Raw genomic sequence first — 17,394 nt, 5'->3', positions numbered from 1 at the left:
ACACATCCAGCTCTCTCCTGTGGCTGCACATGGAACAGGGGAGGTCAGTCGTGCAGGGCAAGTGGTCTTTCAGAGCTTGTCTGTCATTAATGATCTTCTCAGTCACTACGGAATCCACAGTAAACCTCTGAGGAATCCCAGGGTTCTCCAGAACACAATCTAAAAGGCACTGGTCTTCACATTCGTTTACCTGCCATATTCCAAAAGTGTGGCATGAACCTTAGACTCCTCATCTACTAACTTTTCTGCTCCCGCTCGCCGTTGATATTTCCTTTGTGGCTTGTAGACCTCCTGAAAGACAACAAATGAACATAATACTTTAAACTTCAAATGTCATAAGGGACCGAGAGTCCCACTGAGTGCCATTTTTGGAAGAAAGGTGGAACACAAATCAAAATCAATCAATAAAATAACAACTCAGTCTCAACACCCTTTCTGCACCAAAACCTTTGGACCTTCCCAGGGGTGTTGTGGCTCATTATAGCCAACCCCCAAGGTGACTAACAACTTAAAGCTTGTGGGCAAAATCTGACTCTGAGTGAGCGGATGTCCACTCCTGTAATGGGAGTTTCCCCTCATCTCCTCCCACAAAATCTATTGGAAGTTTCTTCAACCTTCCAGAGCAGGTTTTGAATGTGCAGCAGGGATCACCCCTACCCACTCCACTTAATGGAAGCAGTTCCATCGGCAGAAGAAGGTACTTGGACACCACCCTTAGATGGGATACACCAGATGATGGAAATGCAGAAGCTGATGAATCTCTGTGTTGATGCTACACAGCTGGTTGGTGCTAGTTAGTGCCAATACAAACATCACCTTGATTGTTTGACTACTGATTGAGACTTCTGTACCTTTCACATAGACTTTACAGTTAAACAAACAAAAACGGTTACTCCAGAATTTATTCAACCTGATCTCAGAGATACCTGCAAGACCTCTGAAAAAAATAAGAAAAAAATGCTGGTGATTTAAAAAGAACGAAAAGGAAAAAAAAAAAAAAACAATGAACCTTGCTTAATTAAACAGATAAGTCTTAATTTTGAGTCACTGAAATTAAGTGCTCATTAATTTTACTTCTAGCTTCTTATTGAATAATTATGCTCAATTACCAGCCACTTAATCATGGCTGCTTTGGCCAGTCACACAAGAAAGGAAAATTGATTTTAGCATAATTGGGGTGGGAGAATGAAGAAAAATGCTTCTAGCGTATCATAACTATCAAAAGCAATAGAAAAAAGCTGGGATTTAAATTTAAATTTATTTAAATTCAAGGCAAAATACTCAGATTGGACCCAGTGTGTCCAATACCTGAATCCTATGCATCTACTTCATTTTCGGATTATAGCTTGCATCACCACACAACAGCATAGCTCCTGGAATTGCCCAGTCCTCTGCACTTTACTGTTGCAACCCCACATTCTTTGAAGGGCTCTGGCTTAGGGACCCCAGACAGAGAACTAATCTTTCCCTGTGCAATTATTCAGCATCCCTGTATCTTCCTAGCCATCCATTCCCTTTTTTACTGAAGGAAAGGCTGCTTTGCCTCAGCTTACAACAACACTGGCAGTCATCATTAGTCTGATGACAACATGCACAGGACACAGCTGCATGATCCAAAGTGACCATGGGGTTTGGTGTGGGAGAGGAGAGATGCTAAAAAAAGTTATAAGAATGAATTCAAGTAGCTCCTTGAAAAAACCCATTTCCATACAGCCAACAGTTCTTGTACAGTGCTACAAGAAAAAACACCATCAACACCAGACACTCTTTGTAACTAAGATGACTGTAGAACAACAGCATCTGAATTCCTTCCAGTGACATTCCACACTTTCTTCCAGACACATGACAAAGGCAGTTTACTTTCTCCGAGATACAATGACGAACGAGATCATTGTTCCCACAACTTGGCTTCTCTGCTCCGCTGACGCTGCCTGAAGAAGATATGTCAAGAGCTTTTTACCTCCCCCTGCTGCTTTTTTTTTAAAAAAAGGTTTTGATCAATGTTGGCAGTTTCACAAGTGGGAAATCTTTTAAAACAATAGCATATCAGTTGAGATGCAAAAGCCATTCAAAATTCTGCATTTCCAAGTTCACAGAAGCAGAGTGTTCTATTTTATGTGGTATTTTAAACTGACATCGCTTCATACAAACAGAGGCCAGAGGGAAAAATACAAAGAGACAAGAAGTGAAATACATTTAGCTAGAATTTAAGGAATCAGTACAATGGGAATTCAATTTACCAGATTTTTTAAAAACACATTTTAATACAAATACTTTAAAAAACCCTACAGATGCCAAGCACCAACTTAGGAACAAAGAAGCCAAGTCAAACCATCGGTTCATCTAACTTTGTACTGTCTACACTGACCAGCAGCAACTCTCCTATAGGCTGTGTGCTACCTCCAGTACCAGAGGCAGTGAGCCTATGTACACCAGTTGCTAGGGAACATGGGTGGGAGGGTGCTGTTGCACTCGTGTCCTGCTTGTGGCTTTCCTGTGGGCAGCTTGTTGGCCACTGAGTGAACAGAACACTGGACTAGATATGGAGCCTTGGTCTGTTCCAGCATGGCTCTGCTTATGTTCTTAGATTCTCCTGGGTTTCAACACAGAGGTCTTTCCCTGCCCTACTTGGAGATGCCAGTGACTGAACCGGGACCTTCTGCATGCAGGGACTGGTCTCTACCAATGATTCCCACCTTAAAAGAGGTATCCCCCCTTTCTCCTGTCACACTGAAGGGAATGCCTCTATGATTATGCCTGCTATGACATGTGTCATTATCTAAGAATACAGTATGCTTTTTGCTTCAGATCATCCAGATGTAAATACAGATTCTTGAAAGTAAACATTTTTGCAGTCATACTCAAGACGTAAGCCCCAGCGTCTTCAATGGGACTTAGTCCAAGGTAAGCTTCCAAAGAGGTAGTTTGCTAATCCTCCCACACAGTTAGAATGCCATGTTTCTACTCAAAAGTAAGTCCTGCTCTGTTCAATGGCATCTGCTCCATAATAAGTGTTTAGGATTGCAGCCTTACAGTGCAATCCTGTACATATCTACTCAGAACTAAGTCCCATTGAGTTCAATAGGGCTTACTCCCAGGTAAGTGGGTATAGGATTGCAGCCGTATGGCCTTAAATGCCCAAAAAATTGTCTAACTTCTGCCTCAAATCAATATATTGCACACAACATTTAAATGAGGCTGCCTTTTGCTCTAACCTAGGAGGAGTACTCATTAGAAGGCTGTATTTTAATTACTGCTAATGAGTGCTGGGATACTCTTCCTCATTCCACAACTTTGCCAATGATGTGGGATCGAAAATTTTCCACCAACCGGGCAAAAAAGACATTTCCAAAAAATGCAGTCTTTCATAAAATGAACTGGGACATAACGGATACAATGCCAGTGAAACTGGGCAGTTTCAGAGTTGTAACTCACCTGAAAAGAGTTACTGTTCCTAGGAAACAGAAAGCTTGATATATCACACACACATAGTCTATTTATCTCTAAAGTGTGTGTGTGTATGTGTGTGTGGGGGGGAATGAACAGGAGGGATACATTAAAACTAAAGGCACACATAATCTAAACAGACTAAATCAGATTTTGATCAATTTAGAGCATTTGGGGGGGAAATCTTCCAGAAAACCCACATCACTGTATGTTGTACTTACAGAGATCTCACTAACTGCTTTGACAGCCTTCTCTTTTCTTTGCATGAAGTCATCATCCTGCAAAACAATTAAGGTAACTTTAAGCAGCAGCAACACACACACACACACACACATATATATATATATATATATATATATAGAGAGAGAGAGAGAGAGAGAGAGAGAGAGTCAGAGATTGAACCTGAACAGTGCTAACCAAGATCTGTCAGCTGATAGGCCAACATGGCCTTAGCTGTGATGCTCAGATATACAGAGAGTGAGCATGTGTCAATTCTATATACTCACACAGAGGCTTCAGTCCTTCACAGTTGAGTGTAAGCCCGGCTGAACCTCATGGGACTTGCCTCTGAGTAGACATGTATAGGATTGTGCTGTCAATGTTTGCTTTCTACACTAGATAAACAGGGCTCACAGAAAACCATCAGAAGGTACTTGGTCCAACAGGAAGTAAGAATTTCAGACTACAGTTATCACTTCTAATTTACTCACAGAACGATGCTGTCTAGCTTACAGCTGCACAAACAGTGGAGGGCACAATTAGACACAGGGGGATACATCTGACTTAATTGTGTTCATCCAAGCACTTCTAAAAATTTGAATAACCCCTGAAACACAGATCTTAAATCTGAACCATCTTATTCCAGTGGGCAGATATGATTTTAAGATATGCATTATCAACAGCCAATGGCCTTTTAATCATAGAAAAACATTCCTTCCCTTCTTTGGATACTACACCTTCTGCCCTAGAAAAAGGTGGGCACTGTATTGCCCACAAAAACAATCTTAAAGGAAAAAAGTTACTCCCATCTCAGTCAGTACTCAACAGTGTTGCCTTAAAAAACCTTCAATCCCAGATCATCCTACGCACTTAGATGCACTGCAAAATTCATCCACCCTCGTGATATACACAACTGGACATTGAATAGTTAAAGAATGTACTGAATTGCCCCACAAATTCCTCCACTTTACTGAATTACTCCACAAAAATCTTCTGCTCCAATAACAGCTTATAAAGAATTATCCATCTGTGTACGTCCTAAAACCTATGAGCCTAATCAACTGATGCGGGCTTGCACCAATCCCATCCAATTTAGAGATGCTTAAGAGAATCAGCCTCGTCTCTAGCTTTCAATGGCAGAAGATGTAGCCAAACAGTTACCTCAGGTAGCCTGTGTGTCTTTTGAAACTGAGATATGGAATATGAGCGAATATAATCTCCCATTTCTTCCCGGGTTTCTATTGCACGTTTTACCAGCCACTGGGAACAAAACGGGAAAACAAAAGAAAAAGAAGGGAATTATTGGCATCAAAGCAACACACTGCAGATGCACACAGGAATTAGATATATTACATCTATTGAAAAAGACATTTTAAAAAGAAAAACTAACCACTGCTATAAAAGAATATGTTTAGAAGGAAGCTTCCAATCTCAGAGGCTTCTGAGCATCCAATGCCCTGCCATAGGGCTGCTGGGAGGGCGGGAAGAGCAACTGGCAATTTTCAGTTCTCTGTCCTCGTTTTACAAAATTATCCTCTAGCCAGGCCTTTAGAGATGGCACGCTGGCAGGGAGTGGGCCAGGGCTGGAGAGACCATGGCATTTCTTGTATCCTGGGTTTTCCTCTCGCCTCTCCGCCCACCAGAATGACTCCTTTTCCCTCCCTCCAAGGCCACATTTGCAACTTTGGGAAGCAGCTGGTGCAGTTCTTCCAATGGCAGCTGCGAGGAGATGGGGGAGAGGGATTCAAACTCAAGAGTCCCCCTCCCGAGGTCATAAAACTGTCTATAGCTCTCCCAGGGACCATAGGATTGCTCTCTAAATATATCAGAGCTGTATCTCATTGATATTTTGGAATATCTGGACACTGGTGAAACAGATGTTCATCTAGAGTCCAGATGTCTTCTTAGTAGAACGTTATTTGGGATGGTATTTGAAATGCCACCAAGCGATTCAGTCCTGCTTACTTCAGAGCAGATCTGCGGAGGCCTGTCCTTCTTGGTTGTGAGTAGACATGCTTCCTGCTATAAAGTGGTAACAATGGAATGGGAGGGGAGATTTTTCAGCCCTGCCCACTTTTGCCACTGGCTCCTCCCACCACTAGAATGTGGCCCCAAAGAGCTTCTCCAAAATGGAATCCAGCCCTTGGGCTGAAAAGAGTTCCCCAACCCCCATCTGGACTCCAGCTATCAACAGACCTATTTCATTGAACTCATAGAATCATAGGGTTGGAAGGGGCCTACAAGACCATCGAGTCCAACCCCCTGCTCAGTGCAGGAAGCCTGATTCCCAGGCAGTCTCCCATCCAAGTACTAACCAGGGCTGACCCTGCTTAGCTTCCGAGATCAGACAAGATCGGGTGCATCCAGCCCTGTCACAGGCATGTTCATCTGAAACATGACACGTCAAGAGTCAGCACGGTACAGCAGAGCATGTGGTTGGACTGAGACCAGAGAGACCTGGGTTTAAATTTCTGATCAGCCATAAAGCTGAGGGTGTGGCATTGGCCCATTCACTCCCTTTTATCCTAACCTCCCACACAGGGCTGTTAGGAGGATAAACATTGGGAAAACCACCTATCTGTCACCCTGGCGGTTGGGATACAAATACGGAAGGTGAAGGCGCAACCCAGCATGGTTCACCTTGGTCCCGATTGACTCTGCCTTCTGGACAGTGTGAAACAGCCGTCCCCAGCCTGGTGACCTCCAGATGTTCTGGACTTCCAACTCCCATCAGCCTCAGCCAGCATGGCGAATGACAGTTCATCGGGGAAGCCTGGTATGGGTTAATCCATTCTAAGAAGGACAATCCCACCTTGGGGGACTAGGCAGTATAGAATTCTGAATCCTGCTTTTCTCTGACGGTGTCCCCAAGACAAAACCAACGCACGCTGTAGCAAAACCTGCGCAGTTGAGGATGGCCATGTGAAGGCCCAGATCAGATCTGTCATTTGCATGCCAGGCTGCCTGAAGTCCTAGCATGCCGACGAAGGACCAGGATGAACACATTCCCAGGATACAGGACGCAAGGCTTGGGAAGCGTGACTTAAAAGGAACATCTTAAACCATGTTATCTAGCTGCAGGTCAGCCACTAGCAATTTCCAGCCAAATCTACCGTCTAGTCGGTGTAGTCAGGTCATCCCCCTCCCCCAGTTGCCAATACACAGATGAACAAAGGGGGTGAATGAGAAAGAGGTGTGGCAAAGAGACTTTGCCTTGGGCCACGAGCGGTGATACCAACCCCTCTCCACTTTGTCAAAGGGGCTATCTGGCAAAAGCAGTTCTGGATAAACTGTGTCATTGTTTTGTTTTCTCAGATGTTTAATAATATACTAGCTACCTGTCTAGAATGATACCTTGCAGTAATGTTACATAATGGAGATGCTTGTCTTTTGTATGAATGTTATATTGCTTATAGTACGTTTGATATTTCCTTATAAATTATAATAATAAAAAACCAGTTCTTGACTAGGGGTGTTGATGTGAGAGCCAAATGCTTTACCCTGACTTGGGGTAGCTACCGGGGGGGGGGGGGGGAGCCCATACTCTCTTTTCCTGTAAGCAAAGAGTTTCCCACACAAAGAAATGCAGACAGTGTAATGCATAAATCAGCTTGCCTGAAGCCTCAACTGTGCAATTAAATACCATCACATAATAACAGGGCAGAAAAACTAACATACATAGAATTATAAAGATACAGTAGTCCCCACATACATAGACATCAGGAGACAATTTGAACGCACACTGCCATCATGATAATTGATTTACGTTTTAAAAACAGATTACATGCCTTGAATTATTTTTTTTAAGAAAACATGAGCTAGAAATGTTTAACTAAACATTTGAGGGCTCAAGTTAAATAGCACATTTAGAAGATACATCTAACTTATCACTTGTTCGGGATCTAAACCTCTGCAGCAATTCCAATGCACTTTCTATGCAACAGTGCCAAGAGATCTCATTCTATTCAGTTTTTGGATTAACTACTTAAACTGAATGCTGGAAGGCAACAAAAGAGGTAGACTCCTAAGTATCTTTGGAAGCATTTGTTTGTCTTCAGGGAAACACATCCTACTTCATTTCTGCCCAGGCTATTTCCACAACAGAATCACTCCCCAGAGACTATTAACCATGGGTACCTCTCATTTTCGATATAGCACCTTTTGTTTCCATCAGCTGGGGTATGGCAGCAGAGGAGCAATCCTTAAAACCCAAAGAGCACCTACCTGCACAACAGGAAATATGTGAATAAAGTCCAATCCCTGTATCTGATGAGGCTCCAGGCGATGTGGGCACTTCATTCTGGGCAAGACTGATACAATTTTCTCAGTTAAGGCACTGGAAACAAGTCAGGTATGAAAATAGTTAGTGTGCGCATTGCGCAAACAAAGCAGTTACCAGCCTGAAAGCACCCTCCAGTGGCCAAAATGAAACAGTAGGTAAAAAGGTGAAAGCACGTGAAGCAATAAAAGCTGTTGGGATAAAGAACACGTTTTGCAGAGCTGGAGCCACTGTTTTTTAAAGTAGTCCTTCTGGTAGGCAGATAACCTTCACAGAAGCGTGCAAACTCTTAGTGAATGCATATGGCCCGAAAACATTCAAGGTCTTAAAATTATTGTTCCCAGCGGTGCTCTGGGATCACTCAACTCTGTGACAAGCATGAAGCGAAGCGGGTTTGATCCAGTGCTTGGATGGAAGACAAATGGGAGCCCTCTGGAATCCATTCTGAGCTTGCCAAGGTGAAACCACAGAGTCGAAAGGGAGTTACTTGGACGTACATGGAGTCCAACCCCTTGCTGATGCAGGAAATCCACTGCTACAGCACCCCTGATCAGTGGCCATCTAGCCCCCGCTTTAAAACCGCTAATGAGGTTCCCGAAGGGTCTGTTCCACTGCCAAAAAGCTCTTACCCCACTAAAAATGCCAGGAAGCACCCAACTGTTGTAATTTAAATAAATGTGCAATTTATTATACAAAAAGGTGAAAATGTGCAAAAGCAGAACTAATAAGCCTATATACAAAGATAGAGACAGAAAGACAGAAATGGGGCAGCATCTGGCACATGTGGGCTTCTACATATTCTTACTGTGCTAGTTAAAAGTTCATCTTAGTTTCATGGCTACTTTCAAGCTTAGGATGAGGAGAGGTTTTATAACTGGAGCAGAGGGGTGGAGGTATTTAGAAGACCAGGAGGCAGAAGACAGAACAGACTGGGATGGAACTTTCTTAAGACAGGATAGTTCTAGAACTTCAGGTGACTTCTTGCAAAGTTCTGCTGACAAACATGACATCACACAACTCCAAAAAGTACATTTCCAACATTTTCCCTGCCAACTCACATTTTTTGACCAATGGTCGAGTTTTCTTGGAACAATAAGTCAACATCAATGTCAAAACTGCACGTTGTGATACACCATGTCATGCCGCCAACCACCTAGAACAAGGCAAAAACACTCACTTTAACACTAACAGATGTCAGAGGGAAGAGTGGAAAAAGATCCACAGAATTATTTTAAGCATTTTTTTAAAAACCCTACATTTCTGCATCTTCAGTCTAATTCCTCCAGGCACATGATCATTATGCTAACACAGGGATGCACAATGCAAACCATTCTGAAAGCCATTTTTACCAATTTGAGAGTCTTTCATAAGTAGAGAGCTTCGGCTATTGGGCAGTATACAAATGACATGAAAAGAATGAATGAATAGGTTAACCATGGGGAAGTATTTCTGGTTCCAGTGTGTGTTTTAATCTAATTTCTGTGAATCCCCTTCTATCTCTGTACACCAAAGCAGGCACTCTTCTCTTTAAACCCCTCTTCAAGCCTTCTTTTTCCTCTCTCCACTCCATAATGCACTCAGCACCCCATAATTCAGGCACTCTTTTCTCTTTCTGCATCACCACATGTCTGGACACCCATCCCTACTATTAGCTCTCCTGTTTAGGTTTCCTACCCACAGGTATCTCTGCATCCCTATCTCTTAAGTTCCTCCTTTAAGTTCCCCACACCCCACGCACACACATGCTTTTTTGTTGCCTTTTCTATCCTCCTACCCCCTTCTCTCTACTCCTCCTTACTGGCAACAGCACACAAGGCTTTCACTCTCCCAGCAATTCACATATCGAAGAAGTCTCAGACCCAAGCAGGCCATGCAACATGCCTGGCTAGCTGCAACAGGCTGGAAAAACTGGTGCAATCTCCACCACATCTCTCTGAATGGAAGGAGAGAAAGAGCAACACAGACAGTGATATAGGTATTCCCCCAGCCATACTTCAACAGGCTTGGGCAAGGCTAAAGTACTTTTCCTACATTCCTCTGAACACATGTACAGAGGGCAGCAGCACTGCACCCACTTCGGACTGCTAGCCCCACCCAAATGCATGTTCAGTGGACAACGGGAAATCTATAGTGTCCGCAGTGAGAGGCTATCTTATGTACAACATAAGATAAACAAACTGCAGAGTTTGTACACAGGTAGGTTCTTTCACATGTTCTGCTGAACATGCACATGGGGCAGAGCCAGTAGCCATGATCTCACATACCCCTGTATGGGTTCGCAAATGAATGTGCGAAAAACGATTTAGATATTGTCAGAAAAAAAGGTGGGGAAAGGCCTCTAAACACTGGGGTTTGGGGAATTCTTCCAGGGGACTGGAGATAGTCGGGGAGCTTAGGGCACTTCCAGACAAGACTTTCATTGTGTAATCACACTGTTGCATTCATGGAATTTTCCCTGGGTTCAGATAACATCTTCTATACGTAGCCTTCCTGTGTTTTCACACTGATTCCTCTGACTTTTTTCTTACCAGAAGAAATCCACAAAGGCAGAAAACACAGAATAGCTGCACCAATGCCTTTTGATGGTTAGTGCTAGGAGCCCTCTGTCTGGAAACCCCCTAGTGAGTATAGTCAGTTTTCAATTTCATTTCTTAATTCCCTCATTTCATTCCCTAATATACTACTGAAACACTCTTATGCCTGTGGAATAACAGAGTTGCCCAGAAACTGAGGACGAGTCTACACGTTACAGCCGCTACATGCAGCATTACCCCCAGAGAATACAAACACGGGAAGGAAGAGCAGGAAATTTGTTCCAGAACAGGGAATATGATTTCTGAAAGGGGATCTCAAAACTACAAACTGGGAAGTCCAAAGAACCAATTGGGGTGAGTGAAGGGAGATTCCTCTATTAAGGCTGCAATCCTGTGGCCCCTAGACATTGACTGAGTGGCCACAGGATACTGGGGAGTCCCACCTCTGAGGCCGTAGACAGAGCTACAACCTCGGAGGTGAAAATCTCCACACAGATCTTCACCCTTGCCCCACTTCCAGCTGCCACAGAAAACTCCACAGTGAGTCCTCTACCAAGGTCAGTACCATGACCGCATATGAGGACAGGGAGAGCACAAAGGGGGCATGGCAGAGGGCGAGGGGCACCTCTGTCACACCTCCTGCCCTGCTGGCAGCAGCCTGGCAGGGCACAGGAATCTCAGAAGCCTCTGAAATAGAAGACTTTCATCTAGTGATGGCAAACTGATAGGGTTGCATCCTAAAGATCTAGTGCTCACAAAGAGGATTTCTCAACACTAAGAGAACAGAGCTCCTCTTCAAATGGAGCTCTGCATGTGCTGTGCATCAGTGTGCTTCAATGTACACCAAAGCCACAAGTCACGAAATAGGCTGCATTATTCCTCTGAATAATTAACTAGGATCCCTTTCTTATTCACAGAAAGAAACCCTAACTAGCATTTGTCAAATATTGGTTTTATCAGCTGCCCACATTCACCTATTAAAGAATGTTTACTTAAAACACCTGACTGTTAACCAATCAAATACATTTAAATACATACATGTATTATTAAACCTCAATACTGGGTACCCTTTTGAAATAATTAATGCCTCTCAAACAAAATCTACCACTTTTTGCTACAAGGAAAGGCCAATTTTAACACTTTGTTTTATATTTTCAGAGACAGCCCAGGACATTTTGATACCTGAAGCAGAAAATCCAATTGGCTTCCTATTACCACCCACCAGCCACAGGGCTAAAAATATAATGGAATGCTCTTTACTGGTTCCTCAGACCCAAGAAGGCTGCCATACCCTGCCTCACACTAGGGCAGCCCTGTTCATTCCCTGACACTCCAGAGAACAAACATGAAACAACAGTGCTCTTAATCCACAGCTCTACTGGTTAACATGCAGTCATCAGTTAAAACTGGCCCTTACTGATGAATCAACTAAATATTTAGTCGACTAAGGGCGCAATCCTATGCAGGTTTAGCCAGAGAAAAGGCCTACAACTCCCAGCATGCCCCAGCCAGCCATGCTGGCTGGGGCATGCTGGGAGTTGTAGGCCTTTTCTCTGTCTAAACATGCATAGGATTGCGCCCTAGTTTACTGATTAAAGCATGCACTTATGCCCAATACCACAATTAGCAATACATGATTACAGCCTTACCTTGTCAAAGGGGGACAGCCCTTTAATTCTTGCCCTGAAGTATCCAGCTGCCACTAGCAGCTCTAAAATTTCACTCAATTTAATATTTTGCTCTTCATCTTCTCGGGTTTCAACCTAAAAAAGTAATCAAATGACCACATTTTTTTTAAAATCCAAAACTATTCTTCTAGAGCAGGGGTGGACAACTTGTACCCCTCTAAATGTTTTGGCCTACAACCGGTGGAGGCCGGTTGCTCCGATGTCAGTGGGGCAGTGAATCAACTCTGGGTTTCAGTCAGAACCTTGAATGAGCTATCCAAGGCGCTGAACCTATTTTGGGGACAGGATTAAGCACCTTCAATTGCTCCTTTAACTAATTAATCGCATTTATATCCAACCTTTTTTCCTCTTTCAAGGAACCCGAGGCAGCTTACATTATCCTCCTCCTCTCCATTTTATCCTCACAACAACAACCCTGTGAGGTAGGTTGGGCCGAGAGTCTGCGACAGGCCCATAGTCACCCAGTGAGCTTCCATGGCCGAGTGGGGACTAGAACCTGGATCTCCCGGCTCCCAGTCCAACACTCTCACCACTACACCACACTGGCTCTCAGGATACTTTAGAACTTTTAGAGTTCCGACTGGTTCTGTCTGAAACCCAGAGTGGATTCCCTGCCCCACTGGCATTGGAGCCGCCAGCCTCCACTACCTACAACTCCTATCATCTCTCACCATTGGCTGTGCTGGCTAGGGCTGAGGGGAGCTGCAGGCCAAGACATCTGGAGGACACCAAGTCGCCCACCCCTGAATTGCACACAATATTAATAAATGCTGGAAGACATTTCCTCATAGCAGACATATTAGATCACGTAATATTGTCTAATATTATCATAGCCAGTTCTACTCCACCAGAAATACAGTGTATTTTTATTTTAACTGCACATACACCAGAAGAACCATGCAAAACAAGGCAGTGGAGGCCAAACGGTGCCCCCAAATCAGTTCTATATATCAGATTTGTTCAAGCATTGCACAGTGTTTTCTTCCACTAGTACCTGCTGAAATTTCCATCCATTTTTGCCAACACCACAAGAAATGGAAGAAACCAATTGTCCTCAACAGAAGGAGTAGAGGCTTAAAATCATGCATCTATTATAAAGACTGCAGAACCAAGTCCCCTTAAAAATAAAGCATTTAAAATGTTTTACAGCTTAGCCCCATTGTTAAAATTCTACAAAAATATCACCACTGTGGTACCTTTTTACCAATCACTAGTGTACCTTTTTGATTCTTAAAAAAAAAAAGTAAGTAGTGCTGCTTGTGAAATTTCATGCATTTTAGTGGTTTTGGTGCTTGCTTTCTGAGACTTGAAACTTGGAACGAGGTGTATGGCACAGCCCCCTCCACCACCACCACCCCTGCTTTTATCCTCATAATAATCCTGTGAGGTAGGTTAGGATGAGAGATGGCAACTGGACCAAGGTCACCCAGTGAGCTTTATAGCTCAATGGACATTCGAACACAGGTCTCTCCAGTCCTAGTGTGGCACACTAACTGCTATACCACACTGGATCTCTCCCTCTCTCTCTTTCTCTGACTCAACTTCTAATCTTTTTATTGAGAATTAACTTGCTTTTCCTAATATGACTTATGATATAATAGCGGCCAGAATGCTCTTTTTACTCCATAAGCAGGCTAACAGTGGGTGATCATCATCCTAAAGATGGCTGATCTGGCTATGGTCATGCATGCCTTAGTTACGTCCCGTTTGGACTACTGTAATGCACTCTATGTGAGGCTGCCTTTGAAAACTGGTCAAAAACTGCAGCTGGTCCAAACTGCAGCAGCCAGACCGTTGACTGGGGCCAGTTACAGCAGCTTCACTGGCTACCAGCGTGTTTCCAGATGGAATTCAAAGTGCTGGTTATGATCTATAATGCCCTATATGACTTCAGACCAGGCTAACTGAAAGACTGCCTTCTCCCATATGAGGCTGCCCAGGTTTCTTGGGGGAGGCCTTGCTTTTGAGACCGCTGCCTTCAGAGGTGCGTTTAGTGGTGACACAAAAGAGGGCCTTCTCGGTGCCTACTCCCAGGCTGTGGAACTCCCTGCTGAGGAAGGCAAGGTTCGCTCCCTCTCTGCTGTCCTTCCACCAACAGGCAAAGACGTTTCTATTCAAGCAGGCCTTTGGCAAGTATATGGGTCTGTTGGATTGGATGCTGTTTTTATTGTTATTGTTGCGTTTTTAATTGTGTTTTAATGCATTTGTTTTATTATTGTTTTAATCAAGTTTTCTTTATTATTGTAAGCCACCTTGAGTGCCATTTTTCTTGGTAGAAACGTGGGGGACAAATCAAATCAATAAATAAGTATCAACAATCTTCTAATCTTATCAGATTTAACCAACATATTAAGGGTGCAATCTACTGATTGCACCCTCAGGGCTCAGAAGCCTCCAAACTTTGGGGGCTTCCAGAATCCCTATGCCTTGTTGGACTGAAGCCAGCAGGGCAGGAGGATCAGCAGAGGCGATCTTCACCTCCTTGTTCTCCATCTTTGGCGATTTTCGCTAGAAAGGCTTTTCAGGCCGTCTAGCAAATGCGCTTCAGAGGGGAGGGAAGCAGGCTGGAGGAGGCTCAGGATTTCTCATATCCTGGCCTCTCTGGTCTCCTCCCCTCTCCCCACCAGAATACCCCTTCCTTTCCTCCTCCAAGGTTGCTTTTCCAACCTCCAAGGGCGGCCGGTGCACTTCTTTCCACAGTAGCTATGAGGGGTCGGGGGGGGGGGGGTTGGATCTCCGACTCCCCCTTCCAAGCGCTGTCTCTGACCTTGGAAGGGGGACTCTGAATAATCTTATAGTCCCTGGGATGCTCACGCAGGGACCATAGGATTGCTCTCTAAGAAACTAAGATAGTATAATGCCCCAACTTGTTCCTGTTATGTTATGTATTTTTACGCCACTTCTACCAGAAACACTTCTTGGATTGATGAAGACAGGGGTTTTATTCAATTGCCCAATCATTCTGAAAAACGCCACCTTAAAACACACACTTATGTTTATTTAGGCCAAACCTGGTTATGTGGTAAACTTCATATCCACCTAAAGCCAATGTTACATTTTCATGCATGCTGGTCTACACTTGTGTGCAATAATGCATGTAGATAAATAAAATGAAATAAGTGCAAAAAGCCATACTGGCTTGTTTTTTTTACCAATCCCAATTATGCACTGCAATCTAAGAATATATTTGCACATGGCAAACCCCAAGCTGAAAAACAAGTGTTTGGAGATGCACAACTTCATGTTCAAAAATGTTCCATGGGAATAAACCAATAAGAATGTCTCTCAATCACCCCTGAAAAAACCTGCGACACATTCTACACAAAGGTGAACAACAACTTGAGCGAACCATGGGAGTACGTTCCATTGAACACAAATGCACAAGATTGTCACAACACCGAATTTCTGCCTCCAGAATCCCTACATGTGATGCAACATAGTGAACTGTCATTTCACAATCCCCAGTCTTGCACAGGACTGATCGATAGAGAAGGCCCACAGAAGATACACAGCTACCCAGACTATTTTAGGACATACACATACACCAGTTCAGATTTCTGACTAGGAAAGGAACTATAGAATTCCTCCCCGCCACCTCACAGAGCTCCGTGCAAGACATGACATCCATGGAAATATGCTCTGGAGCAGAACCCACTGCCTTAAAACAAGTAATCGAGCCTGAACAACCTTATACAATCCCACACTCTGAGCCTCATGGCATTGGGAAGCAGCATTTGAGTCAGGACTCGCCCAACCTGAGGGGAAGCATTGTTGTTATTCAGTACTAATCCCCAATCAAAGCTACTTGAAAGAATAACTAAAAATCATTTTAGCATTTTAGCTTTCTAGACTTTTATCTTGCTGTTCTAAATCTGTATTTTAAATTCCTGCACTGCTGCTAGGTTTTATTGTGGTTGTATTGTTGTACTGTGGTTTTAATGTTCTATATATTTTAAATTGTTTTATTGTGTACCGTTTGGTTTTAATTTTTGTGAACCGCCCAGAGAGCTTCGGCTATTGGGCGGTATAGAAATGAAATGAAATGAAATGAATGAATAAATAAATAAATAAATCCAAAACCCCACAGGTTAAAAAAATCCAAAGTCCACAGTAAGGCAATACCTTTTGTGGATTTGGGATTTCTTGCTCACGGACTGGCACGGCTATCTTTGGGTTTAAAAAAACACACAATTAAAACGAGTGCCTTGGGCATGTGCAGAGTGCTTCTGGCTCAGCAATGAGACACCCGGGTCAGGTGCCCTCCCCAAACACAAACCACACACCCCCAGAGAAGAGGGGCGCCGATTCGGAATCAAGCCCAAGGGCGATCAGTGGGGGCTCAGCTCAGGCACCTGCGCACAGGGCGGCAGCCTGCGCCTCTCCTTTTACAGAAGCAACCGCTGCCTAAAAGGAAGCACCCACCCACCCACCGCAGAACCCCATCGGGAATCCCACGCCCTCCGCTCCAACGGGTGCCCCATTTCTAAAACCGTGGCGACCTCGTCTTCTCTTCCCTCTAATGACGCGCTCCCCACCGCCAGCGAAAGGCAAGGGGTGGGGGACACAGCCGGCGCAGGGCCAGGCTGCACCAGAGGGAGCGGGCTGCAGACACGGAAAAGCAGCGCCGCGCCCCGCCCCAGCGCGCCCCAGCGGCGAAGCGCGTTCTCCCCGTTACCTCCGGGGGCTCCTGCCCCTTGGGGGCGCCCATGCCCACCCTGCCTCTCCAGCAGCCCGGCCGCGTCTCCCCCTTCGGTCACATCGGCCCGCTTCAGCGCGAAGATCAGAGGCGAGGCAGGCGGACCGCGGCGGCGCTTTCCTCCTTCCGCAAAATTATTCTCTCCCCTTCCGTTCATTGGTCTGCCCTCCCCCCTCCTCCTCCTCCTCCTCCCGCTACGCAACACGCCCCACCCATTCGGACCGCGCCATTCTGTCAAGGGGGGGGCGACTGAGCGCAGGCTGCTCATGTGACCGCCTGCGACGGAAGACGCGGAGGGGCGGGCGGCTGGTCTGGCGCCCGGAGCAGCGCGGCGGCCGGGCGGAGGACCGGGGGGCCGCGCCTCGCACCTCTGGGAGGCCGCCTGCGCGCAGTTCGCGTATTTTAGCATAGCGTAGTGTCTAGACTGCTCCTCATATAGCGCGGTGTAAGCGGGAGTTCGTCGGTACGAAAAGTCGCGGCGCTCAGCGGGGCACAGGGCAGCGAAGCGCCCCTTATTCCCAAGAGGCCGAA

General features: G+C 44.9%; 1 protein-coding gene across 8 annotated transcripts in view; it reads right to left on the bottom strand.

Annotated features, from left to right (window-relative positions):
• The window catches only part of CCDC93 (CCC complex scaffolding subunit CCDC93), a 63,205-nt gene extending 46,187 nt beyond the window's left edge, over positions 1 to 17,018 (bottom strand). For 2 of the 8 annotated variants that reach the window (XM_084808258.1, XM_084808263.1), the window contains exons 1-8: positions 16,843 to 17,018; positions 16,290 to 16,334; positions 12,129 to 12,242; positions 9,004 to 9,098; positions 7,891 to 8,002; positions 4,828 to 4,926; positions 3,669 to 3,725; positions 191 to 291 (exon numbers count right to left, since the gene is read on the bottom strand). In XM_084808258.1, the coding sequence (XP_084664384.1) occupies positions 191 to 291; positions 3,669 to 3,725; positions 4,828 to 4,926; positions 7,891 to 8,002; positions 9,004 to 9,098; positions 12,129 to 12,242; positions 16,290 to 16,334; positions 16,843 to 16,875 (656 nt within the window). In that variant the 5' untranslated portion in view covers positions 16,876 to 17,018. Of the gene's footprint in view, positions 1 to 190; positions 292 to 3,668; positions 3,726 to 4,827; positions 4,927 to 7,890; positions 8,003 to 9,003; positions 9,099 to 9,826; positions 9,879 to 12,128; positions 12,243 to 16,289; positions 16,335 to 16,842 lie in introns of those variants that run through there. The other 6 variants (XM_084808286.1, XM_084808301.1, XM_084808270.1 and 3 more) reach the window with 4 other exon arrangements.
• Between the last annotated feature and the right edge of the window lie 376 nt (positions 17,019 to 17,394).

The sequence above is a fragment of the Heloderma suspectum genome, chromosome 1 (assembly GCF_057233095.1).
Source record: "Heloderma suspectum isolate Gila_16-S chromosome 1, 16-S_ref, whole genome shotgun sequence".
NCBI classification, from domain to species: domain Eukaryota; kingdom Metazoa; phylum Chordata; class Lepidosauria; order Squamata; family Helodermatidae; genus Heloderma; species Heloderma suspectum.
Note: the sequence above shows the minus strand (reverse complement) of the source record. Positions and strands in the feature narration are given on the sequence as shown.